This window comes from Lynx rufus, unplaced genomic scaffold (genome assembly GCF_022079265.1).
Source record: "Lynx rufus isolate CCGP_SWC_20201006 ecotype Redwood Valley unplaced genomic scaffold, mLynRuf1.p SCAF_10, whole genome shotgun sequence".
Taxonomy (NCBI): Eukaryota; Metazoa; Chordata; class Mammalia; order Carnivora; family Felidae; genus Lynx; species Lynx rufus.
The window spans coordinates 26964444-26991649 of NW_025814824.1; the positions used below are offsets into that span (position 1 = coordinate 26964444).

The 27206-nt window shown below is 43.2% G+C and overlaps 1 protein-coding gene across 4 annotated transcripts in view; it reads right to left on the reverse strand.

The window, feature by feature from the left end:
- Nucleotides 1–3644, reverse strand: part of TUT7 (terminal uridylyl transferase 7) — a 61225-nt gene extending 57581 nt beyond the window's left edge. For 2 of the 4 annotated variants that reach the window (XM_047103035.1, XM_047103040.1), the window contains exons 1-2: nt 2565–3056; nt 1801–2351 (exon numbers count right to left, since the gene is read on the reverse strand). In XM_047103035.1, the coding sequence (XP_046958991.1) occupies nt 1801–2320 (520 nt within the window). In that variant the 5' untranslated portion in view covers nt 2321–2351; nt 2565–3056. Of the gene's footprint in view, nt 1–1800; nt 2352–2564; nt 3057–3538 lie in introns of those variants that run through there. The other 2 variants (XM_047103029.1, XM_047103023.1) reach the window with 2 other exon arrangements.
- Between the last annotated feature and the right edge of the window lie 23562 nt (nt 3645–27206).

The following is a 27206-nucleotide window of genomic DNA, read 5'->3' on the forward strand; positions in this document are numbered from 1 at the left end:
TGCTTTTCAGACTAAACAAGAATACATATATAAGGCTTTCAGTCTGTTAACAGTCCCTATTAGTATTTGTCTGGTTGCAAACTTTCGTTCTATAAATCTTTTGTTTCTATAATGCTACTCAAGATCAACTTTTTTTTTTTTTTTTTTAAACTATTGGTAACTAAGTTAAAATGTCCATGTCCTACCTGGACACAGTAATACAAAAATACTTAAATGTACACAGACTTTTAAAAAGAAAAACACAAATCAAAAGTCAAGAAATTATCAATACATGTTCCGTTTCCCTCTGTCAAATTCAAGGTCCAGTGAGGCCGTTAATGGCCAAAGCAGCACAGTACTCAATTTCAGGTTCACTTCCTCATCTACCACCCAGCATAATCAGTCTGGATAAATTTAACCTTGCCAAGCCACAGCTGCCTGCTTTGCAAAATTGTGATTCTACCTTGATATATCACAACAGAGCACTGCATCAGACACTTCCTTCAAGTTCTTTCTAGCATCCTTTCTAGCTTCAAGATTTATGAGGCCAAGATTTTCTCTCCTGACTGATTCCTTTGTAACACCTCATTCTGTTTGTACTCTTTGATACAAGGAATTTTCTCTTGCTTTTCCTACCTTAAGAAATATAAAACAGCACCTTTTCTCTCATTTAATACTATCAAAAGACCCTCTAAAAATAAGTGACATTTTCTCTGTTAAGTATTCTACATGTCCAGGTCACAAAATCAAACTCCTTACCAGTAAAATACAGAAATGTAAGCTGGCCACTGTGAGATAACATGAAAGAAAAAGGCCTCTGGACACCTAGGAGAGTGCCAATATTGCCTAGATGCATTTAAATTTAAAACAAACAAACAAACAAACAAACAACTTTAAAGTGCTGGCCAGTTTGTCACCCATTCTATATGGTCACTAAAAAAAGGCTCCCAGCCAATAAATTTAAAAGCCCATTTTTCCAAGCATAATTTGCATTTTCAGACTAAATACTGTTTTACTTTTTCCTTCATATTTATGAGTTTATTTCATTTCAGTAATTATTGTCCATTAGATAGTTTTCTTGTTTATAGAAATTATGGCTACATGGACAAAATCTACTATCCACCTTTGAGAAAAATGTATAAATAATCACTTTGGGGCAATTATTATCAAGCACACCTGGCCCTTAGAAATGGGTTTTGGTTCTACGGAAACTAAAAGGCAAAACTTATCTGTATTTCTGACTTTCGAAACTTAAAGTGTCCCAGTCTGTTTGCCGTGCAGCTCACTGTTGAGCAAAGAAAAAAAAAAATCCTGGACTATCCTCCTCTGGAGATCGATGCTCCCTCCAAAAGGCATATAATCCTCTGAGACAGGAAATCTATGTGGTCTATATTGTGTATTTACATCGAGTAAGATTTTTTTTTTAGCTTTATATTCTGTCATTTATATTATGGACACATTCACTATTCAAATACAAAATTACAATACATAATTTAGAAAATACATATACACCACTCAGAAAATATGAAACAGTCCCCAGGGGGATATCATCACCCTCTTCTGTAGAAAGCACCAATGGGAAATATGTTTACCGAAGGAAAATGAGCCTCACGGCACAGTAAACTTTTAAAGAGACCAATACATGCAACGTGTTGAAGCTGCCCAAATGCCACGATTACAGTTCTTAAGAGTATTCGCATTAAATAAGCAGAGACTATGAAAAATTGGAACTGCATTGCTGAAAATAAAAACCTCATTTGGATGACAAAGAAAAGATACTGCGACTTTGGGCTTGTCACTTGACAAGTTGGAACACATTACCAGGGCTTCCTGCTTCCATTTCTGACATGGTTTCTAGGCTTGTCAAGTCTTTATGAAACAGTCGTCTTACAGTTCTGCAGCCTCGTCCATCCTGCCACCTATATCCATCTTCGCTTTCTTGAAAGGAGTCTTTTCTTGGTCGGTTTAGAACAGGAATTCTAGGTCCCGGTTTGAATTCCCTCCAGCTGTCTGAATTACCAGCAAGTTCATCAGAGAGCCATCTCTTACTCTGATCTTTGTGGTTGTCATTCATCCAAGTGGGCTGACTGTAAATTGGGTTTTTAAATGCATAGGGATTGCTGGAAACAGCATATGGTCCTTTTCTGGGGGTATTCCCATAGTTCCCTGGTGTTAATTTTTTTTTTGGAAGGCCTTTTTCCATTTTACTGCTATGGCCTTTAACACAGTCATCCATTATTAAATAATCTTGCTGGGGGTGAGCCCTTCTGAAATCCTCATCATCTATAGTTCCTCGGTCTTTAGCGCGTTTCACAAAATAAGGTTTTGCGGCATCTCCCATGGTCTTTGACTTCAGTTTTCTTACTCTGCACCTGGAAGAAGGCATTTTGGGAAATTATCAAACCATAACAAGATATCATACCAAGCATGTGAAATACCACACGTTTATTGCACAGGTGCTCAAAAGTCTGTAAGAAACTCTTCCTTTCCTAATTTCCATCACATCCTAATAATCAGCACATTACACCAAACGTTGGGAGGCTTGCTTGAGTCCTATAATAGTCTCCATGAAAATTAGTACTTACTATTTAACGTGACGATTACATCTGTGACTAAGGGAAGCTCCCTACAGTCTTGAGAACTGCAGTATAAAAAAAAAATGTTACTCACACCAAGTTGGTTGGCTTTACCTATAAAACAAAAGCGCTCCTCCACAAAACAAAACCAAACCCTCATCCCAAGCCTACGCTGTTAGAAAGCTCCGGAAACAGTCTTAAAAAAAAAAGTTGGCAATTACTTTTAAGTGTTATACAAAGTAACCAAAACTTTGTGTGAACGTAGCTCATCTCCTCTCAGCTTCACTTTTCGGTCCCTTCTCCGACCTCCAGGGAAGGGCTTCGGCTCCGCCTCACTACCACTATTCAGAACCACAGGCTTCGGTCGCCTGGGCTAAAGAGGGGCTCGCTCCCCACCAAGAGTCCCCTCTAGCGAAAGGGACTGGGTTTCCCACCAAGAGACAAGTCCAGCTCACCTCCCCAGTCCTCATTCTCTAACCCCAAACAAGTTTGGTTTTGTCAAGAACAGCATTTCTCCCTCTTCAACCCCCCCCCGTCTGATCGCCCCACCCCCGATCTGCCTCAGTTTCCACCCTTCGAGGCCGGAGGCAGAGAAAGAGGAGGCGTCCCCGCACTCCTGGCCACGAAGCCACCTCGGGGACCAGGAAGCAGGAAGTGACCTGCCTCCTCGATGGGGTTCCGGGGTCCCCCCGGCCGGCCAGGGGGCCGGGGTCGAGTGCCTCCACCCAAGTCCCTTCTTCTCCGGCGCCGGCAGGGTCTGACACAAAGTGAAGATGCGGACTCGAACCCGGGAGCTCAGTCCCCGCCGGCCTGGGGGCTCCCCGGTCCTCGCAACTGGGGCGAGGAGGCCGGCGGGGGAAGGAGCCAACGTTTCTCCCGGGCCGGGCCCGCCCTCTACTCCGGAGACGAGGGAACCCACCGGAGACCCACCCCGGAGGCGAGTCTGGGAGGGACGCGGGGAGAAGGCGCCCCGGAGCACTCACCACCTCCGCCGCGGTCCCCCGCCTCTTCCTGTCCCGGCCGGGCTCCCTCTCCGTGTTTTCCTTCGGCCCCACTTCCGGCGCTCAGCGCTGTCTCATTGTGCGCGATTCGAAGCCGGCGGTGCCCCCGCCCGAGCGCTCCGCCGCGCACGCCGGAAACGCGCGCTGCGCCCGCAGGGCCGCCCGCCGCCCCGCCCCGCCTCCGCCCCGCCCCCGGCCCGCCCCGCCCGCTTCCGCCGCCGCCGCGGTCGCGCGCACCCTCCGGGGCTCCGGCGTCGAGTCTGGCCGGGGTGCCCCGCTCCGCCCTTCTTCTCCTCTCCCGGGGCCGGCTTCCTAGGCCTCGCTAGCACCCGGGAGGCGCGGGCGAGCGAGTCTCTTGTGCTCCGCGGGAGGCGCGGAGCCCGGACGGCTCGTGCGCCGGCGGCTCGGCTTTGCCCCTGGATGCTCTTGGTTGCGGGCGAGTGCAGGGCAAGTGCAGCCTGAATGTGAGGCCTTGTAGCGCTCTTGCTGTTTTTCTGACGATTACGATTTAGCGAGGTCTTAGAAATGCCCGCATCTAAGCCGTTCACCCAGATCTCAGTGTGGTCAAGGGAAATGCTTCGCTTTTTTCTTAGACTGGCTACGGATTTGTTTCACTGAACCACACAAAACCGTGTTTTCGAGAGTCTGTGTAATCGCAAAGGACGATCCGGGAGAACCATGCTCGAAATTTTGAAAGAAGAATGCACACCTGGCATTAGCAAACAACTCGGGGTTCCTTTTCTTTTCTTCTTTTGACCGTGTTACCTTCCTTGCTGTCTTGTTCTAAACGCTTTGAAAGCCTCGAACAGCTAATAAAATCAGGGAGTGTTGAGAAAAGTTGACAGTTTCGGTCTCTCTGCTTTTTAGGAGCATTTAAATTTAAATCCATGAGGTGCTGCGAAGCAAAGGTCTTAGAATAATAATGGACACATAAGCCCTGGGTATTGTCAGGCACTGTTCTGAGGGCTTTACAAATATTAACTCTAATCTTCACAACAAGTCCTCCAGGAAAATACCATTATGCCCGTTCTAAAGATGGGGAAATAGTATTTATGGTAAAGTAAAGGGCGCTGCTGGAAACCACTTAATGAGGCAGAGTCCTTTATTAACTACTGTCTATGCCAAAGGTGATTTAAAACGTGTTGGTGCTACTTTTGTATAATGCCTTATCTAGATGCTTTGGGGTCTGAACAGACGTGAGAATCTAGCCAATAATCTGTCCGACAGGCAGACAATGGCTTTTAATAGGGTCTAAAGGGAGTGTAGTGATACATGAATACATTTATTATGGGACAGTAGCGTCACCACACCCAGTTGAGTAATTTTTATACAAAAGACCTGGTTGAGGAAAATTCCGCCTCAAGTGTCTCAAGTTCTACAGAATCACTGGAGGATACATCCTTTAAGAATTTAAAACATTTTTTATTTGCATTCTCTTCGATGTGTTCCCCAATGCCTAGCATCCATTCTGAATGTGCTTTTGAGATTTGTCTTGAGGGTAAACGAGGCTCTCTCAAATGAGATGCAATACTAATAAAAAGATAATGGCAACATAGCTCTTTTTGTCCATATTATACTGCAATGGGGATTTAAATTAATCATGGGGATCCTTAAAATCCAGTTGTAAAGTTTGGTTTGATTCTTCTTTGGTTGTCACTGTAGGGAATGCTGAGTTTCTCAGAATCTTTGTGAGGATTGTTTCTTGATCTAGACATATCTGTAGCAACTTGAAGCAGAAATTTTGGGGGCGGTCTGGTTCAGGGGATATTAACACTGCTCCGCATGTTACCATGTATCTTCTGTCTTCAACCACATGCCTGACATTGTGATACATCTTGACAAGTCAACCTTTAACACACCCAGGGCTGGTGTTCTTTTTCTTTGTAGCCGGGGAGTCAGAAGTTCAGCGGTTGTGTTCATAGCTTTGTAGGCCAATTTTTTTCCTAGTGTGTTTTATCTACTTTGTTCAGGGAACTGTTGGCCCCTTCAAATACGTCTGAAATCCAGTGTTGTCTTGCCATCTCCACTACTTCCAACCTGTTACTTACCACCATGATTCACGGCATTGCTGCAATCATCAGCTTTTATTTTTGCCATCCTTAATCTGTACACGACAGCCAGAAAACTGATATTTAAAATCTAAGCCAGACTATGGTTTCCCCCTCAAGACCCCTCAGTGGTTCCCCATTTCTGTGGAAGTAAAAGCCACAGTTCATAGAATGGCTACAAAGCCCCTCCCTTTACTTCTGATCTCACCCCTAATGCCTCTTACCCCTTCATTCACTCCACCCTAGCCACACTACCTTCTTGTGATTCCTTCATCACACCAGGAGAGTTCTTGCCTCGGGACTTTGCACTGGCTGTTCCCTTAACCTAGAATGCTTTCCTTTCTTTGGTGTCTGTTGTGTTCACACTCTCATCTCCTTAGTATCTTCTCTCAAGATACTTCTTTTTACTTTTTAAAATTTTTATTTATTGATTTTTATTTATTTATTTTGAGAGAGGGAGAGAGAGCGCACACGCATGAGTAGGGGAGGGGCAGAAAGAGCGGGAAAGAGAATCCCAAGCAGGCTCCACACTATCAGTGCAGAGCCTGACACAGGTCTTGAAACCGAAAACCAAGATCGTGACCTGAGTCAAAAACCAAGAGTTGGACGCTTAACCGACTGAGCCACCCAGGTACCCTTCTCAAAGGTCATTTCTCAGGGCACTGGGTGGCTCAGTCAGTTAAGCACAGAGCCCAACACGGGGCTTGAATTCACGGACTGCAAGATCATGACCTGAGCCGAAGTCGGATGCTTAACCTACCGAGCCACTCAGGCACCCCTGTAAAAACCCAATTTAAATTGTAACAAGGGCACAGGGCTGCAAGAGCACCTGGCTGCAGGGGTCCCAAGCAGGCCAGCCACTCACTCTTGACAAAATTCGAAGGCCGAGAGACGGTGGTGAAACGGGAAAGGAATTTATTTCAGTGAGGCCAACACCAGGAAGACCACAGACTAGAGTCTCATAGACTGTCTCCAAAGTGCTGAAAATACTTTTAGGTTTCTTTAAGGAGAATGTGGGACAAAGGTGGGCGGGTACGTGCCGGTAGGCAGTGAAGTTCTCGTAGATCATTGTCTTGGAGTCAATCACGTGCGGTCTTGCTGGCTTGGGGCAGTGGTTATTGCTTGAGGGAGTAATTTCGGGTTCCCATCACAGGATGCTTTGCCCTGCAGAGTTTTTTGTGTGAGTTAAGAGATAAGCTGGAAGGAACTTAATTAGGAAGTACAGACTGAAGTCAAAATAGAGATAGTTGAAGTCCTCTGTCAAAACTGGCTTATACAATGAGGATTCGTTATTGGCTCACAAAACTGGAAGTTCAGAGTGGTGGTATAAGCTTCAATGTCAGCTTTGTCCAGTGGTTACACCCTCCTGTGTATATGGACCTTGTCTTCACATACACAGGAGGGCATAACCCAGGGGGGGCACGATGACAGTGGCAGTTCGGGATGTCACATCAGTCCACCGCCATACCCAGCAGAAAGGAAGGTGGCCTCTGGAAGCCAGGAACAACTTTCCAAGAAACTCTTGCAAACTTAAATCAATCTTTGGGAAGGGGGATGCCATTACCCTTAGACCAGTGTTTCTCTACTATTGGACTACAGGCATTTTTGGGTTGGATAGTATTTGTTGGGGGGGGGGGGGGCTGTCCAGTGCATGGCAACATGTTTAGCAGTGTCCTTGGCCTCTACCCAGTGGACGTCCCCCTAGTTGTGACAATCCAAAATATCTCCAGGCAGTGCCAAACATCCCTGGGGAGCAATATCACCTCCAGTTGAGAACCACATCTTAGACCTTCAGGCTCACCCTTGGAGTGAGGGGGTAGGGTCGGTTGACTTTGGGGCACTTGCATTGTTTGAGAGAGGATGAGATAATGGATGAAATCTAGGCCCTATGAGGAATGAGAAAGGTGAGAATGCCAGCCAACAGTGTTCATTTCACCTATCTTAAACAAATTCACCTCCAGACTTTGCAGCCAACTTTGGCTTTCCCGTAAATCAGGGTATACATGGGAAAATTGAAAAATATGTTTAGAATTTTGCTGTTTGATCAGGGAAGACCTTCCAGTCTGATATCCACCTTCTTAGAATATCAGAAGAGACAGATGCTCCTTCCTCTGCTCCATGGAAGTCAGAGGACAGGAGATAATTAGTGTTGTATTGGAGGGAGACAACATTCAGGGGCCTTTGAGGGGCTCTCATTGTACAGTCTTTTCAAAGACCTTCCTCCAAGTCAGGTTTAGGCTGGACTTTTAAAAAACATTTTTTTTTAATGTTTATTTTTGAGAGAAAGAGGCAGAGCGCGAGCGGGAGAGGGACAGAGAGAGAGAGACACAGAATCCAAAGCAGGCTCCAGGCTCTGAGCTGTCAACACAGAGCCTGACGCGGGGCTCAAACCCACAAACTGTGAGATCATGACCTGAGCGGAAGTCGGATGCCCAACTGACTGAGTCACCCAGGTGCCCCATGTCTGGACTTTTCTAATTTCTGTGGCTTGAGGAATTGCCAAGAGCTAACAGACTCTCCAGCTCCTGCCTGCCGAAGAGTCTTAGCTTACATTATTCCAGGACCTTCTGTTTACAACCTGGAACATAGGTTGCATAAACTAAAAGAAGTTAATTTCCAGTGCACATTGTCAAATCCCAGGAAAATCAGGAAGCTAGTGAAAACAAATAACTCAAACCTAGATTTTGTTTTTCCTGAATTAGTCATATACTTATGGTCATTCATTTATTTCATTTTTTTTCGAGAAATGTCGAGTGCCTGATAAGGACCCTTATGAATGAGGGAAAACAGACACAGTTCCAGATCTTGAAGGGTTGAAAAATACGGTAATGGTGGCAGATGTCCTGAATTTGAAAATTTAAGACTTGGCTTTGAGTCTCCTCCCCCACATTGATCTAGTCTTACTCTGGGGCCCTACTCTCTTCTGGGAACTGTGGGAGAGAAATTTTAACTTGCCAATTAACATACCTCAGTCTTCTGATTTAAATCAGACCTTTGATGGTTTGTGTGAGCGATAAGCCCACCGACCCATCAGAGGAGGGATGAAGAGACTCGGAGCACAGTGAAGCAACATCCTTGCAAGAGCAGGTGTCTGATGGACAGGCACACCTGGGGCAGTTACAGCAGACAATTTATCTCCTAGCATTCAAGTCCCTCCCCTGGTTCCTCATTGGCTGAGTACTACAAAGGTTATAGCCTTACCCGGAAGTCTCCTATGCCCATGTAAGGTAAAAAGTAGCCTGACTTGGGGGGTGGGAGGTGTGCCTGGGTGGCTCAGTCAGTTAAGCATCTGATTTCAGCTCAGGTCATGATCTCCTGGTTTGTGAGTTCGCATCCCACGTCGGGCTCTGTGCTGACAGCTCAGAGCCTGGAGCCTGCTTCAGATTCTGTGTCTCCCTCTCTCTCTGCCCTTTCCCCACTCCACTCATGCTCTGTTTCTCTCTGTCTCTCTCGAAAAGAAATAAACATAAAAACAAAAATAAGAAAAAAAATAGATTGGAACAAATGTACCTTCCCTGAGGTGATGCAGAGACTGTCAGTCCCTCCTCCCTTTGTTCTTTGACTCATGCTCATTGCAAAGCCCTTGAAAATAAGCATGCAAAATGGAGAGGGGAATAAGAACCAGGAAGTGAAGTATCTTAAGGTTTGGAATGCCATTGTTGGGGTGGTGAGAGGTTCATACATCTTTCCAATAGTCTGTAAACCTACTGTTAACTAGACAGCACAGCTTTTATTTGGTATTTCTGAAAATGAATCATCTCCTTCACTCCTCACAGTTTGGTCTCTTGAATATGTGTCCCATTGTTCAGATTTCCTTCTCCACTTTCCTAGGATGCTACCTGGGGATGTGATGCTCTGGAATCGTAGGACCAGAAAGACGTGTCCCTGGGTACACATCCACAGGCTCTGTGAGTGGACCTGTTTCTTTTCTGGTGTCTTTCCCATTGCTCTTCTTTGCCTTGTTGCTAAATATCTATCTAAGGCTGAGTCTGAGGTTTGGGGACTCGTGGTTGGTTCTGTCAGCCCAGTCCACCCCCAGTGGTTCGATGTTGTCAACTCGGACCTGCCCTATACTTGATGACATTGTGCATCCCTCTTGAGGTCTAGCTGCAACTCCTAGGTGATTTTTCAGCATGGGTGCTCTACAACCCACCCCCCAACCCCCGTCCCCTCCAGGTCTGGCAATTTCCAGGTTATTTTGCCATCTGTCTTTCTTGGCACTGAGAAGAATCCAGAAATACCTGGATTCTTTTCAAGGACATGTAGAATCTCAAGTATGCCTGAAGTGCCAATTTCAGCCTTCCTCTGTGTGACTGTGTCCTGCTGTTACTTTTACACTCCCCAGATCACCCTATTTATCTCTTGGGTCATCTACTTCCCCCTGGTTCTGAGCTGGGGATGGTTCATGTGCTCCAAACTTTCCCCTCAACTAATCTCACCCTCTGAAGGATGGGAGGTTCTGCTTCCTCTTCCTGTTGCCATGGATATGAGCAGCCCTGTCTTTCCATCCTCCCCGCCTCCCTTCCAAGTCACAGCCATCTCTTTTCCCATGGAAACCCAATACCCAACTCCAGGCTGTTTCTTAGATTCCACTGCATGTCTCTCAAATGTCATGGTGGAGAAAGAGCCTCTCATCTCCATACTCATCAAATGCCTCACTCTAGACTTCTCTAGGTTCCCTGTGGGTCTTCCACCCCCAGGGCTTCCTAAGGCTGAACCTCCCAAGAGGCCTCTGAGTGATGAAGGTGCATAAGGCAAGCTGAGGGCAAAGTACAAGCTGACAACCCCTGTCCCTCCCCCAGGGTGGAATATGTGTGGTATACCTCAGGCACTCCTGGCTGCCCAAGCACAAAGGAAAGGACAGAAAACAAATGGTTAAACTGATAGAGTCTCCATCAGTTTACAAATATCTTATCAATAGCCTAATCTCCAGGAAGTGCCTACTGTCTTAATGATAATGCTTTGCTAGAGGGAAAAACAACCTTAGCTTGACAATAGCTAGGCCTCTAGTAATCTGTGAGTCTTTTTTAGCATATGGAGGTCCCTTTAAGAAACTTCTTCTTGACTTTACCTCCCTCAACTCCACAGTGTATAACCAGTCACTCTTCACCACCCCAGTGCAGCTCTTCCTGGCCACGGGTCCCATTCCCGTGCTATAATGAAATCACCTCTTTTGCACCAAAGACATCATCAAGAATTCTTTCTTTGCTGTCAGCTTCGGACTCCCACCACCACTCCAAAACCCCATCATGAGCGTTCACTGGATCTGGAACCTATGCCCCAGGGCCTGCAGCCCTCCCTTGGCTACCTAAAGCTGAGGCTATCTGAGGCCGTCAGAACTCATCACTAGGCTGTCTTCGGCTTTCAAGATCCAACCCTCAGAAGATGCCAGGAAGCCACTGCCTCTCTCCTTGCCAATGGGCCCTGCACAGATGGAGAGCTGGATACTGGACCCGGGGGCAGTGAGGAAGAGAAATCAGGCAGAGGTTATTCAGAAAAAACAAGCCAAAACAAAACCGTATTTCTTTCAAAAGGAGACATAGCTGGTGGTGGGTGGGTCTGTGGCAGAAGGATGGAAACTTCAATTGATTGAATAAGCACTGGGTTGAGCACTCGGTACATGGATCCAATAGTCCTCTTGTACTTCTGTGGTTTGTGTTATGTTATAAAACAGAGGCTCAAAGAGTGAACTCATGGGGCTATGGCAACACGGCTTTAGTTGAGACCTGACCAGAGTCTTTCTGAGTCCAGACTTTTTATGTTCTTTTTAACCTACCATGCACCAAGCTCCTGTCCTCTGATCAAGCCCTCCTACCCCCGAAGAACCACTGTTCCTTTTGAATGCTCCCATTCTGAGATCACACTCTGAAACTGGGACTACTGGTCTCCAGCTATAGATCCTGTTCCATGTCTACTTTGCTTTAATTTTGGGCAACTTATCTTCCTTCCTGGGCCTCAGTTTCTCTAACTGTAAGCAAGAGATAAGGAACATTAAGCCAGACATCCACTATTCCTGACTGATCACAAGAAGTTCAGTTCTCAGCAACTTATTTTGGGGTGTGTATTTTTATAAGTATGTATATATATATATATGTATATATATATATATATAATTTTTTAATGTTTATTTATTTTTGAAGGAGACAGAGAGACAGAGTATGAGCAGGGGAGGGGCAGAGAGAGAGGGAGACACAGAATCTGAAGCAGGTTCCAGGCTCTGAGCTGTCAGCACAGAGCCCGATGTGGGGCTCGAACTCACAAGCTGTGAGATCATGACCCGAGCCAAAGTCGGAGGCTGAACCGACTGAGCCATTCAGGCACCCCTCTATGTTTATATATTTATAATGATTTACTTCTACTGATTATTTTAAATTAGAGTGAGAAATTAAATTATATGTATATATTTTTTTGTTTTTTTTTTTAATTTCTAGATTTATCTTCTATTTGAGATACTAAATTTCCATTTAGAGTTTTGAAGTAAAATTTGCTAAAAAAAAGTATTAAAAAGGTCAACTCCATTTGATGAAAATTATTAATAATTATCCAGAGATGTCAAAAATCATAAAGATGGTATACCCATGATTGAACTTTGCTAAGCACTGGACCTAAGGAAGAGAAAAGAAAATACCCATGAGGCTGACTAACATTTACAGTAAGAACAGTAAGAGAAGCGGATAAGGAAGACCAAAAAAGGAGGGGCTTCTATGATAAGGAATTTGAGAGAGGGTAATATGCAAGTCTTTTCCCTGAGCCGCTCTGGCCTCATGGATAACAAACGTACCAAAAATGCAAGACAAGACATCCAGGTGTTCTTGGGAGGGGAGGGCCCCTAAGCAGGTCACAGCATCTTACTAACAGCATTGGGTGACTCAAATTCCCAGAAGCAATCCCTGCTAACTATTATCTGTTGCTTTGGAACTATTCTCGCCCAAGCCACAGAGATGGAAGTTGAGAAGGGAAAAAAGGTAGTGTAAAGGATGAGAAAAGCGAGGTATTCAGAAGTCAAAGCTGGGGAGAGCAGAGCAGGGGGAGAGGGGAACTTTGAAATGCAGTGACAGAAAAACCCTAAATTAGGGTTGTACCGACAATACGTAAGGAGCAGTCTTCATTAAAGAAGATTGAGGGGCACCTGGGTGGTTTGATTGGTTAAGCCTCCGACTCGTGGTTTCGGCTCAGGGCATGATCTCACGGTTCGTGAGTTCTAGACCCAAAGCAGGTTTTGTGTCCCGGTGCAGAGCCTACATGGGATACTCTCTCTTTCTCTCTCTCTGTCTCTCCCCTGCTCACGCACACATACTGTCTCTCAAAAATAAGTAAATAAACTGTAAAGAAGGGTTGAGTTTGATTAAATAAGAAGAGTAAGTAAAGAAACATAATATGGTCCTGACCTTGAGCTGTCCTGGGGTTCCTGACCTGGCCTGCTTTATCCCCCGGGCATGGAGCAGGTCAAAGTGCCTCTTAGAGCCGGGCTGTCAGGTAAAATACAGTGTGATCAGGGCAATGTTTGGGGCATACTTATCCTAAAAAATTGTTCATTGTTTATCTGAAATTCAAATTTAACCGGTGTCCGGTATTGAGTTAATTGATTAAGTATTGTTGCTAAATTCAACTACCTCCAAATGTCTCTGGGGTTTTCTGCCGGAGCTTGCATTCTTGGTAAGGATTCACCAACTGATGAATGTTTACTGGTTCCCAGATTGTCTAAGTATTCTGTCTTCTGACAGTGACCGTATAAAAAGCTCCCCCAGCCATGTTGCATTTTGCAAAACGTCAAACCAACAGAAAACTTGCAAGAAATGTACAATGAACATCTATTTACTATCTCCATAGCTCACTGATCTTAACATTTTGTTGCATTTTCTTTCTTTCTTTCTTTCTTTCTTTCTTTCTTTCTTTCTTTCTTTCTTTCTTTCTTTCTTTCCTTTCTTCCTTTCTCTGCCTCCCTCTTTTCCTCCCTTTGTGCACGTGTGTGTGTGTTTAGCTGAACCATTTGAGAGTTACAGACATCCAGACACCTAAGCCCCCAACCCCTCAGCATGTAGCTTTTAAAAACAAGGATATTTTCCTGTGTAACCACAATGCAATTCTCACATTCGGGACATTAATATTGACACAATACTATTTTCTAACATAAAGTTCATATTTTAATTTCTGCAATCATCCCAATAATGGCACACTTTGCCATTTAACACTGTTTTACTTTTGGGGTGTCTGGGTGGCTCAGTGGGTTAAGCATCTGACTCTTGATTTGGGCTCAGGTCATGATCTCACAGTTGTGAGATCGAGCTCTGTATTGGGCTCTGAGCTGAGCACGGAGCCTGCTTGGGATTCTCTCTCCCTGTCTCCCTTTCCCTTCCCTGCTTACATGCGCACTCTCTCTCAAAAATAAACATTTAAACAGAAACAAAAACAAAGAAAACACTTTTTTAAATTTTTTCTTCCATACTTGAGCAAGAATCATATACTATATTTATTTTCATGTCTCTGTAGTGTTCTTTTTTTTTTTTAAGTTCATTTATTTATTTTTGAGAGAAAGAGATAGAGAGAGCAACAGGGGGAGGGGCAGAGAGAGGGAGAGAGAGAATCCCAAGCAGACTCCACACTGTCAGCACAGAGCCCGATGTAAGGCTCAAACTCAGAAACCATGAGATCATGACCTGAGCCAAAACCAAGAGTCCAACGCTCAAGCGACTGAGCCACCCAGGTACCCCTCTAGTCTTCTTTAATGTAGCTCGGCTTGCCAATGTTTTATTATTGTTTGGTTATTCATGACATTAGCATTTTCCAAGAGTCCAGGCCTATTCCATTTCAGATGTCTGGTTGTTTCCTAGTGGTTAGACTTAAGTTAAACACATTTTGCAGGAATAATACCAGGTAATGTTGTATCACACATCATAGTGTATCAAAACAGAGGACCCATGAGGTGAATAGATTCGTAACAATGATGTTACGTTTGATCATCTGGCTAAGGTGTTTTCTACCATACTTCCCCCATTGCAAAGATCTCCTTTCTCCCTTCGTAATTAATAAGTAACTTGGGATGTGACACTTTGGGCTGTGTGAGTAAGTATCCTTCTTCCCCCATCTTTCTCCCTATGGTTTTAGTGTCCACAGATGATTCTGTCTTGAAACCAAATATTACTATGATAGTTGTGAAATAGTGACTTTCCATTTCTGTCATCTCTTCTGTGTTTCTTAGTTGGCATTCTTCTATAAAGAAGGGTTTTCCTTTCTCTCCCTAATCCCTTAAAAAATTTAAAAACATACATCATGATGGACTCATGGATTCTACTTTATTCAGTGTGTTGTAATCGATTCCTGTCATTATCCATTTTAATGCTCAGATTGTCCCAAATCTGGCAGGTGACAGCCCCTTAAACTGGTTCTTGTATCTCTTTGGCATATCTTCCTCAGTTTTGAGCACTGCCTTGATTTCTGGCACAACAAGATATTCTGGGTTCACCTTGAAATTAAGCATTTTCTCAAAGGGTTTGGGGAATGGTGTTCAGGAAGCAAGACCTTGTTCCCTATATGCTTATCGCTCTGGGGAGAAATTGCTTTTAGGTCTTCTCAGATGGACAGAACTAGGAAATGCTTTCCAAAAATCATGGGTTCATAATCATACCTCTAATTGATGCCCAATCCAAATAGGATTCTTCCTCTCCCCCCTCCATCCCACAGTTGCATTTTTGTTCTCCCACAGTGAACTCCCTGCTTTCTCAAAACATCAATATATTTACTCATTTGCTCAATCCTGCAATATACATAAAGCAGTTTCAGAATTGCCTCACCCACATCACTATGCAAACAAGCCTACCAAGTAAAGTTCAAGGTTTCTTTTGTCCTTAGAATCCCACTGAAAGCATACAGTCAGAATACATTGTTATTATGTTCAAAAGCTTTTGGGATTCATTGTTTTTCTTTGTAATTTGTGTTATCAACTTGGTTATAATCAAGTACATTCCTTTCTTTCACTTTCAGGTTCTCCTACCGTCCCCCACCCCTGCCATTCTTGTTGATTTAGCTTTATTTTTTGGATATGTAAAATGTCTATGTGCTTCAAAATCCAAAACTGTATAAAAAGTTATATTCAGACACACCTGTCTCTTTCCATCTCTTCCATCCCATTCCCCCAAATCCCATAGGTTATCGAATTCATTCATTTCTTGTTTATCTTTTCTGGGTTTTTTTGTAAAAAAAAATGAATAAATATATTTCACCTTTATCATACCAAATGTAGCATACTACATATAATCTTTAGCACCTTGTTTTTTTTCCCACTCAATAATATATTCTGGAAATTAGTTTATGCCAGGGCATTGAAATCTTTTTTGTTTTTTAATTTTCTAGCTATATGGTACTCCACTGAGTAAGTGCACCATAGTTTATTCAAACTTCTATATGGGCCTTTAGGGTGTTTCCAGTATTTTGTAATTACAAATAAGGTTGTGGGGCGCCTGGGTGGCTCAGTCTGTTGAGCTCCTGATTCTTGGTTTTGGCTCGGGTCATGATCTTGCACTTAGCGAGTTCAAGCCCCGCATCATGCTCCACACTAACAGTGCAGAACCTCCTTGGGATTCTTTCTCTCTCTCTCTCTCTCTCTTTCTCTCCCTCTCCTGGTGATGTTCTCTCTCTCCCTCTCTCAAATATAAATAAATAAGCTTTAAAAAATAAAAAAAATAAACAAATGATATTGTAAGGAATAACCTTGTGCATTTATTTTCTTGTATAGTTGGAGGTATTTTTAGAAGAAATTCCTAGATCTGCCAAAGAGTAAATACATATGTAGTTTTGCTACATATTATCCAATTCCCCTTCATGGGAATTGTACCATTTTGTACCCACCAGCCACAAATGAGAGTTTTTATTTTCCCCACAATGTGTCCAACGGACTGTTTTGTTAAGAGTTTACATTTTTTGTGAGTGTGATGGGTGAGATATAGCATCTCATATGGTTTTAATCTCCACAGCTTTTTTTATGAGTTGAGCATCTTTTTATATGTCTTTTCTCTTTTCAAGTAGGTATAACATTTTGAATACTTACCTTGAATCTTGCATCTGTGTTGCAATAAAGTGAAACAAATGTTTCTTCTCAAAGAATCTCGCTTTTGGTGGTTTTATGCACGTGAGAAGTAGTTTTATAATGACCTTCAAGATAAAGCATTATTTTGTAACAAAATTGCAAAACAGTTTGATATGTTAAGTTAAAAAATTATCTGAGTGGAGTAAGTTGTGTGTTTTTCTGTGCAATTTGGAGAAACGTTGATAATAATATCTTTATTTTAGTATATAGCTCTGTTCCAAAAGATTTTCACTTTGATCTTGTGAGGTATGTTGGGCAATGGTAATTACCCCCTTTTTACAGATGAGGAAACTGAGATGGAGAGAAGTCTGGGGACTTACCCAAAGCCATGTGACTAATAAGTGGCCAAGTCAGAATTAGAATTCAGGCTGTTTGACTTCTAATTCAGTGTTCTTTAGGTAACTAAATGCCGAACTATGAATTTATGTATTGGGCATTTGTGTTTTGATGATGGTTCAGAAACGGGAGTTTTTATTGTACATTAATGGAAAATACATTTAAAAATATTATTTAAGTGAAATTACTAAGTTAACAATGCTACACGTTTTCTCTTCTGATTTTGGGCAATCTCAGTTGCTCAGGCTAAGCCAGATTCATAGTCAATGGAGATAACAAAGAGAGTGGGGATAAAGTATAAGCCGGGGTCTCTTTGCCATGTTCAGATTTTCTTGGGGATTTCTGTCAATTTCCTTTCAATGACTTCCCACTCCTCTTGAGATAAAGACTACTCCATCACATTGTCCTCAGTCCCCAAAGAGTCTGGTCCTTTCCTGCCTTTCAATGTCACCCTGCCCATTCTTCCTGGGCTCTTTCCCCTACTTCCCACTCTTTGCCCTTTCTCAGTCCTCAAACCTGCCTCCCCAGGGCTTTGCACACATTCTTCTTCCCAAGCTGCTTTTCTGTCCTTTCTTCGCTCATCACTCAGTGCTCAGGTCAGGCGATGCTTATTCAGGGAAGCATCTCAGGTCTCCCTGACTGGGCTAATCTCTGTTACATTCAATATAGTTTCATGTAGCTCTTCTTCATAACACCCATCACAGTTGCAATTTTGCAAATGTTTGTGCAATGACTTGGTCAATGTCTGTCTCACCCACTAGTGTGCAAACCAGAGCAAGAACTCTGGCTTTGTTCGCAGCCCAGCACAGCGCCTGGCACATGGGCAGATTTCCACCAATACTGATGGAAGAGTGATGGTGTGCATGGTTGCACACAAGCATGAGCCCAAGCAGCTCCCTTGGCTGGGAAGATTCACTGACTTTTTCTTCTCTCTTTCTAACAACTTTCTATATCCTCCTGACTCTTTTTTCTCTTCCACTTCTGGAGTGTCACAGGCACCTCACCCTGTGCAGGGTGATTTTGCAGAAGTCATGATGCTAGTCAACATCCATGACCCTTACCGGTATTTCTCTTCCCCAAATGGACTGACCTGGGCTTTTCCCCAACAAACATGGATCCCATGCAAGATGGGTACCAACTGGTGAAAGTAAGTAATAATAAAATAATGCCAGTTTATTGTGTTACAGTACAGTGGTATCAGTTCTGGTCAAGTTTGAAGGATGTCCAGGGCCCTAGCCTATGCCATCCGGAGACAGATTGGTGGAGGGGAAGTCGAGAGGAAGTGAGAACAATGAGTAACTCCTTCTCACTTCCTGAGACACATCCTGTCGGCCACACTCCTGTCGTAGACCGTCCCTATTACTTTCCAGCCACTTCCTCTCTTCCTGTTTCTACCCTCCGACAGAATAGTAGAAAAGATGACATTCTAGGTTCCTCTGAAGCCTTGGGCAAAATCAGATTCAGGACAGGTCATTTTAGTTTCTGGAGTCACTAGTTAGGACCTGCAGCCATTCAAGGAGCCCTGATTGTGATGCAAACACTTGCATGCATCTGAGTTTTCAAAGCGGGTACTTCTGCGACCCTGGGTTCCTCTTTCAGATTTCATTGTACTCCTTTACCCCATGCTATCTTGTGCAAGCTTTTCATGTGTTGCTGTCACTTTCTGAGGCTGAGGTTTTGGTACCTATCCTGGAGGGTTTTATTCTGGTCTAGGTGTTTGTAAGTGTGAGCCTTGATTTAGATAAATCTACAATAAATGGCCTCCCCTGCTGTCATAGAGCACTTGTGTGTCAGAAGCTGTAGTATGGCAGTAACTGGCATTATCTCATTGTATCCTTACAGCTGTCCTTTGAGACAGATGGGTGAACTATTATCCCCCATCGTATAGGTGTGGAAACCGGGACTGGGGGGAAAAGAGGAAGCTTGTCCTAAGACACACAGGTAGGCAGAGTAGAACCAAGTTTTAAACTTCTGACTCAGACCAAAGCCAGTGAGTGTCAATATGTCAGGCTATTTACCATGGCTGGCAGGAAGTGAGGGTAAGGAATGAAAATCAGCGTTAAGTCAACAGATGTTTACATGTCTCTAAACAGTGAAATTTCCCCATAGGAGTCACCCACGAAGAGGCAGTAACCCCTGAAAACACATTGGTGAACTTGGCTCTGCCTGAACTGCTGTTAGGTCTTGTTTTCTCTCATCCATGTCTTACTCCTTTTTTTTTTTTTTTTTTTTTTTTTTTTTTTTTTTGCTGGCATCTTTTTGTTATTCATTAACCAAAAAGCCTCAATTAACTCTCTTTTGGAATAACAGGTTTTATAGTTTTCTTGAAAAAAAAAGCCACTTCTCTCTTTGCTTTTCCCTGGGACTTCTTCCCACAAAAGGCAACATCCCTAAATTTGTATCATATTCTAGGCATTAGAGATCCAGTGTCAAACCTTTATGGGATTTAAGGTTATTTAATTCTTGCTGCACACACACACACACACACATACACACTGATTTGTATAGTCATTATTTAAAATATAGATTTAATATATATATAAATATATATATATACACACACACACACACACACACACTGATTTTGTATAGTCATTATTTAAAATATAGATTTAATATATATAAATATATATATATATATACACACACACACACACACACACATACACACACACACACACACACACACACACACACACTCCCTGGGCTGCTGGAAGTCAATAATTAATTAAGGTGACTTAAGAACATGTTGAGTTCATGACAGTAGGGAGAGAGCCAGTTACAGTGTAAAGATCCAGTTCACCATGAACCAGTTCTGGAAACTGCTTACAGACCACAAGGGTTTATACGGCAAGAGGGCTGGTGACATTATCCCTTCTAGAAAAATGGAGTGACTCAGAATACAGATGTTCCGCCTACCTACCCCTGCATTTATAATTGTAAGCTGGCTGTGGCAGTTCACAGGGACTTTTTGCATCATCTTTTCTTATATTTTCTGATGCTGCTGCTCTTTTTAGAACAATCTAGTACATGTCAGCTGCAAAGTGCACCAGTTGCTTGCAAAGAGAGAGCTGCTTTTTATGTAGGGGTGGGGACACAGTTCTTCTTCTCCCTCTCTGCTTGGTAACATGGTTGAGAGAATGAGCTAATAATCCTCAAGGGAGTATATGAATTCTAATGAACTCAGATACTTGGAGAACACATGAAGGAAGGCAGTTTAATGCAACTTCTTTTTTTTAAGTTTATTTATTTATTGTGTATGTAAATATTGTGTGTGTGTGTGTGAGAGAGAGAGAGAGAGAGAGAAAGAGAGAGAGAGAGAGAGAAAGAATGAGCAGGGGAGGGGCAGAGAGAGAGAGAGAGAATCCCAAGTAGGCTCCACACTGTCAGTGCAGAGCCTGATGGGGGGCTTGGACTCAAAAACCATGAAATCATGAACTTAGCCAAAATCAAGAGTCAAACGCTTAACTAACTGAGCCATCCAGTTGCCCTTAATGCAACTCCTAACTTTAGTCCTGGTATGTATAAATGAGGAAAATATGATCATTTCACTAAAAATTTTTTTCTTAGAGTTTATTTATTTTGAGAGAAAGAGAGAATGAGAGAGCCGGGGAGGGGCAGAGAGACAGGGAGAGAGAATCCCAAGCAGGCCCTGTGCTGACAGCATTGACAGCTGGGCGTCCCAAGCCCATGAACTGTGAGATCATGACCTGAGCCAAAACCAAGAGTCACATGCTTAACCAACTGAGCCACCCAGGTGCCCTGATTTCATTTTAATAAATAAATATCAACACAAAGATAAACCAGAGAAACCTGAATTTGGATATAGCTTCATGAAGTAGAAATAAACTGGGTCCCTACTGCAAAATCATTTTTTGGTGCAGTGTGCCTTAGGACTGTGTCCCTCCTGGTATTTTTTCCTGTGTCTGCAATGGGTGTCCCAGTCCAGGTAGACCCTGGATTCAGATAAGCAAGTGGAACTTCAGGTCAGACAAGTTCATGGGTTTCCCTGGCACAGGAGAAAAGACATAATAATAATAATAATAATAATAATAATAGTTGTTGTTATAATTATTATTTTTATTTGTCAAGTATTTTATCTGTATAAAGCATTCTACAAGGCACTAAATTCTGGTTTCCACTTCAGCCTTATTATCCCTTCAGTTCCTGAGATGTGGGGAGGGATGGTGGAAACAGAAGCAACAGTACCTTTTTTGTTTTTTTTTTATTTTTAAGGTTTATTTATTTGTGTGTGTGTGTGTGTGAGAGAGAGAGACAGTGAGCAGGGAAGGGAAAGACAGAGAGGGAGACACAGAATCTGAAGCAGGCCCCAGGCTCTGAGCTGTCAGCACAGAGCCCAACCCAGGGCTCAAACTCACAAGCCGTGAGAGCATGACTTGAGCGGAAGTTGGATGCTTAACTGACTGAGTCACCCAGGTTCCCCAGAAGCAATAGTATTAATATCACAGAATTTCAGAGCAAAAAAGCACTTCAGAGGAATACTCCTCAAGTGTTCCTTAAATAGAGATTTATAGATTGGTGACAATTAACAAAAAATCTTCATCAGTTTGGACAAAATGAAAAAGAAACAAGAAAGTGAGTTTGTGTAAAGTTAAATGTATTTAACTTGAAAGGGAACTTTAAAAAAGAATGCTTGTCCTAAAAAGCCATTTTATGGTGATTTGGGGGGAGTGAAATCTTTTACCTTCTACCATTTCTTTGCTGCCCCCTTTTCTAGGAATGAAACCAGAATATGTCACTACAAAATATGCCTCTTTGATAGAAAAATGATTTTGAACTGAAAGCAATAAAGACATAATGAACACAGGAAAAGCTCTCCCTTTTTTTCTGTCTAGAAGCAGAGTATGAGTCTCCTTTTACTGAAGATAGAGTCTCATCAGCCCAATGACATCAGAAGAATCTGCAAACAAATCTTACTTCATTAGTTTCCTCCCATGTATTTACCTTCCCACAGGTTGCCGTCCTTGGGAGTCTGAAACTGCTTTCCTTTGTCCTGTTGTTTCTCTAGAAATTTATTGTTCTAGGTTGAAGATGCTGCATAAGCTGGAGTTCTAAGCTACTGCTTTGAGTTGCTCTTCATTTCAGTTTTTCCCACGTGATGTGTGCCACATGCTTTGTTTTTCTCTTGTTAATCTTTTCTTTCTTTTTGTTTTATTCTTTCTTTCTTTTTTGTTAAGGGATCCCAGGTAAAAACCTAAGATGGGTAGAGGTACAGTTTTGCTTTCCTTGCACCTATCAAAAGAGAAGAAGCTGGAGAAACAGGTGGAGAACAAAGTGTCACTTTTGTCCCAAGCCAGGCAAAGGGACAGTGACACTCTAAGTCTAATCCAGAGGGCAGCCTCCTCCTCTCTCCCCCACAACTTAATTCACCAGGCCTATTCCACGAGGCTAATTGCCTCATAGCTGGTCACAGGCAGAGGAAGTAGAGCAGAGAGATTGTGGATTGCTTAGGATTGCTAGATGGGTTTAGTTGGCTTAACCACACGGAGAGGAGGAGAGGTACAGTGAACTCTTACCCAGGACCTTGCCTACCAATGGGCCATGCTCATGAATGTCGGCTCTCACCAGTCAGGTTAGATGCATCTCTTTTTTTTGGATGACAAGAACATGGAGTGGAAGCTCTCTTCCCAGATTGGCCTAGAGATGGAAATGTTGGAGGAAAAGCCTTCTTTTCTGAACCAAAGTGGGGAGTACAGGAAGACTAGGCAGGCTATGGAAATTGCTAAATGAATCTCAAGATATGATGGTTTCATTGCATCTGCCATCACCAAATAGCTAAGTGTTAGAGAGAATCATAGAAAGCTGTTCTTAGTTCTACAATCAGGCTAAGGGAGACTTTTTTTTTTTTAAATAAAAAAAAAAACGTAAAAATTGTGGTAAAATACACATAACACAATATTGACAATCTTAACCATTAAAATTTTTTTAAAATGTTTATTATTTTTATTATTATTTTTTTGAGAGAGAGACAGAATCTGAATCAGGCTCCAGGCTCTGAAATAGAAGTACAGAGCTCAATGCATGGCTCAAACCCACAAACTGCGAGATCATGACCTGAGCTGAAGTCGGATCCTCAACCGACTGAGCTGCCCAGGCGTCCCTGGGATAAATTCTTTACCTCATCTGAGAAACCTCTTCTGCTATAACTCATCTGAGAGTTACAACAATCAAGATACAGATGCAGGAGTGCCCCTCAGTCACTAGAACCATCTCAATCGCTCCTTTCTCAGGATCCATCCCATTGGAAGCTGCATGTGGATGGTTAGATGTACTTCTGGTTTGCTCCTGAAAGGACCTTTTGTGCCACTGAGATCCAAGAACTTCTGTCTATAATACTTATGAAGGACACAGTTTTGATCTCAGGATCATGTACCTGGGAAGAAAATTCTTACTTTCCAGTAAATCTGAGAGACAGAAATATTGAAACGTAATGTCTTCAGACTTCAATTGACCAAAGTTAAAGGATTTCATCTTTGGAATTCAGCCTCTCTCTGGAATTGTAATCATGGATGGGCTTTTTAAAAAGCTGAAAATTTGGGCTTTTTAAAAAAGTTTATTTATTTATTTTGAGAGAGAGAGAGAGGGAGGGAGGGAGAGAAAATGAGCTGGGGAGGGGCAGAGAGAGAAAGAGAGAGAGAGAGAATCCCAAGCAGGCTTCTCACTGTCAGTGCAAGCCTGACATGGGGCTTGAACTCACGAACTGTGAGATCATGACCTGAGCTGAAATCAAGAGTCAGATGCCCAACGAACTGGCTTTGTTATCATTTGGAGTTTTTAGACTTTTGACTGGTATTCGTTGTAAGATCTCCAAGAGTGATATTGATCATTGAGTGGAACGTCATTTGAGATGGAAAACAGAAAAAGGCATTGAATTTTGGTTTATGGTGCATATGGCCTTGAAGGTATCTCAATATTCTGTTTTGACCTGTTTCAGAGCCTTCTGGGGTACTAGCTCAGCTGCCCATCTCACAGCCTCTAGAAGCAACCACCAGGGGCAGGGGCAGGGAACAGAAGCCCAGACTAATCTAGGTAGAAGAAGCACTCCCCTGATAGGCTGCTCTGCATGTGACTGTCATCAGGCGTGGTTGTTAAATCCAACTCATCGAGAGAGGCCAGCAGGTGTTCCCTTATTCAGCTTTATGAGTTTCCCTATTACTCTGTGGGACTTTTGGCACTTGACCAACCCCCTAATAAAGTTGTTTTTCGGGTCCTCATGTGAATCTCTGTGTCAATTCTCCTCTGGTTAGAGCCAGGGTGAGAGGAGGGATGAGTAGATGGTTGCAGTTGTCGATATCTTGAATTTATTTCAAAAACAAAGAGTTAATCCTTAATCCTTGTTAATCTTGAAAATTAACCCCCATGTTAATCCTTAAAATTAAAAAGGTTTGTTTTTTTTTCAAACTGACCCATGGACTCATCGTCTAGAATCTACTACCTTAAAGACCACACAGATCTGCATGATCACTTTACAAATGAGGAATCTAAAGCCCAGAGAGTTTAGTGAATTTACCCATGGTCACACAGATGATGACCAAGCTGTCCTCGTTGTCACAAGCTGTTTTCAGCAAACCATTCAGAAGTCCCCAGTTGACATCTAAGGTTTCTGCTGCATTCGCCCACTATAACTCACAGAGTAATGAAATTCACTCCAGGACTCAGAATGATCTGGTGGAAGGTGGGAGAGCCCCCTGGTCCTGTGCTGGCATGACAGTCATGTCCATGACCTTGGGAGGCTGCGAAGGAGACAGGAAAATACGATGAGTTCAGCTTCCCTACTTAAAAGCCACAAAACAAGTGCAGTCAAAGATAACACCTGGTCCCATCGACACCACTGACATAACAGGAGGACAAATTCGATAGCGAAGGTGTGAACACTTGGAAAATTAGGATGTGTGATCTGAAAGCAAAACCAGCGGCCAAGACAGATTTGCGTGAGCACATGGAAAACCAGCTACATTTTACAAGCATGTCTAAGGACCCGATTTCCAAATCAGCCTTTGTATCTCCATCCGGTGCAAATTGACCCATTCATGAGATACTTGAAAAAATTCTTTCTTGGTGATTTTTGAATAGTGAATTGAGCTTTCTCTAATGCTTCCAATTAGCGCAACAAAGTGCCAGAATCACAGACATTTTCCAAATTTCAGACGGAAAACCACCTTCCTTAAGCATTTCCTTTCTGCATTCCTTTCTTAAAGACTTCGATATCTTTTCATGCCATCTTCTAACTCCCAAATAAGTTTTAAAACAAGCTCTTTAGAGTTCTGATGGTCAAGGTTCAGAAATTCAGGTATCACAAGGGGCACCTGGGTGGCTCAGTCAGTTGGGTGTCTGACTTCAGCTCAGGTCATGATCTCATGGCTCATGGGTTCGAGCCCTGTGTCGGGCTCTGTGCTGACAGCTCGGAGCCTGGAGCCTGCTTCGGATTCTGTGTCTCCTCCTCTCTCTGCCCCTCCCCCACTCACGCTGTCTCAAAAATGAACATTAACAAAAAAAATTTTTTTTAATTCAAAAAAGAAATTCAGTTATTGCTTTAGCTGAGCTAGGGATTGGAAAGATATGAAGACATACAGTATAACTTACAAGGATGAAAACATCAGGAAAGGAGAGATTTTAAATGGAGATTATTAAATAGAAAGAAAGCGAGACAACCTTATATAACTTGCTTCACTTCCTCCAGAACATTCTTTCTAAGATTCAGCCTGATATGAGAATCTCTATCTTCTCTAGTTTGCTTTGTGGTTTTCCCCCCCTTTCTTTTCTTTTTAAATTATCTATCTATCATCTATTGTAAGCAATAAGTAGATTTCTTTTTTTTTTAATGTTTATTTTTGAGAGAGAGAGAGCAAGCGAGTGAGCACAAGTGGGGGAGGGGCAGAGAGAAGGGGAGACAGAGAATCCAAAGTAGGCTCCTCACTGTCAGCGCAAAACCCGAGGCAGGGCTCAAACCCATGAGCCATGAGATCACGACCTGAGATGATATCAAGAGTTGGACACTCAACCCACTGAGCTACCCAGGCACCCCGTTCTTTTTTTTTTTTTTTTTTTAAGTAAGCTTAACAGGGGCGCCTGGGTGACTCAGTCGGTTAAGCGTCCAACTTCAGCTCAGGTGGTGATCTCATGGTCAGTGAGTTCGAGCCCCACATCAGGCTGTGTGCTGACAGCTCAGAGCCTGGAACCTGCTTCAGATTCTGTGTCTCCGTCTCTCTCTGCACCTCCCTGCTTGCGCTCTCTCTCTCTCTCTCTCTCAAAAATAAACTTTAAAAAATTAAAAAAATAAAGTTAGCTTTATGCCTAATGTGGGGCTCAAACTCAAGACCCTGAGATCAAGAGTCCCATGCTCTACCAACGGAGCCAGCCAGGTGCCCTGATAACTGTTTTTGATGTCAGAATATACCTCTCAGAGGAATGTTGACGTGAGTGGAAATATAGTCAGTGACTTCTAAGAAGGGCTTGTCTCCTCAGAAGGGTAGTGTTTAGGTCTATTTGGGCCACTGTAACAGCATATCACAGACTGGGTGGTTTCAAACAACAGAAATTTATTTCCCATGGTCCTTAAGGTGAAAGCCTGAGATCAGGGAGCCAGCATGGTTGGGTGAGGGCCCTGTTCCAGGTCACAGACTTCTAACTGTGTCCTCACATGGAGGAAGGGGCGAGGCAGTTCTGTCAGGCCTCTCTTCTGAGGACACCAATCCCTTTTCGAGAGGGCTCCACTCTCATGACCAGAGCACCTCCCCAAGGCCCCACCTTCCAAATACCGTGCATCAGATTGGGCATTAGGTTTCAATCTATGAATTTTGTGGGGACATGAACACTTGGCCTAGAGCAAGAAGGGTGTGTGAAAAACCAGGCGGTGGCCTGCAAATGAGAATGTGGTCCTGCCAGGAGAGAAGGTGTCACAGTCACCAAGCAAAGCCAACGTTGCAAATACATCTTCACGTTCATGTCTAGAGCGGCCCCACATTCCTTCATTTGTTCGATGAACATTTATCGCACGTGTGTCATGTGTGTGCCAGGTGTTGTTCCAGACACTGGGGATACATCAATGAACAAAAAGGGGCTGGGGGTGGGCAGTAAAAACCTCTGCTCTATGGAAGCTTCCATCCCAGTGGGGTGGACACCAACGGTCCTGTATGGAAGGAGGCGGCGAGTCTGAGGAAAG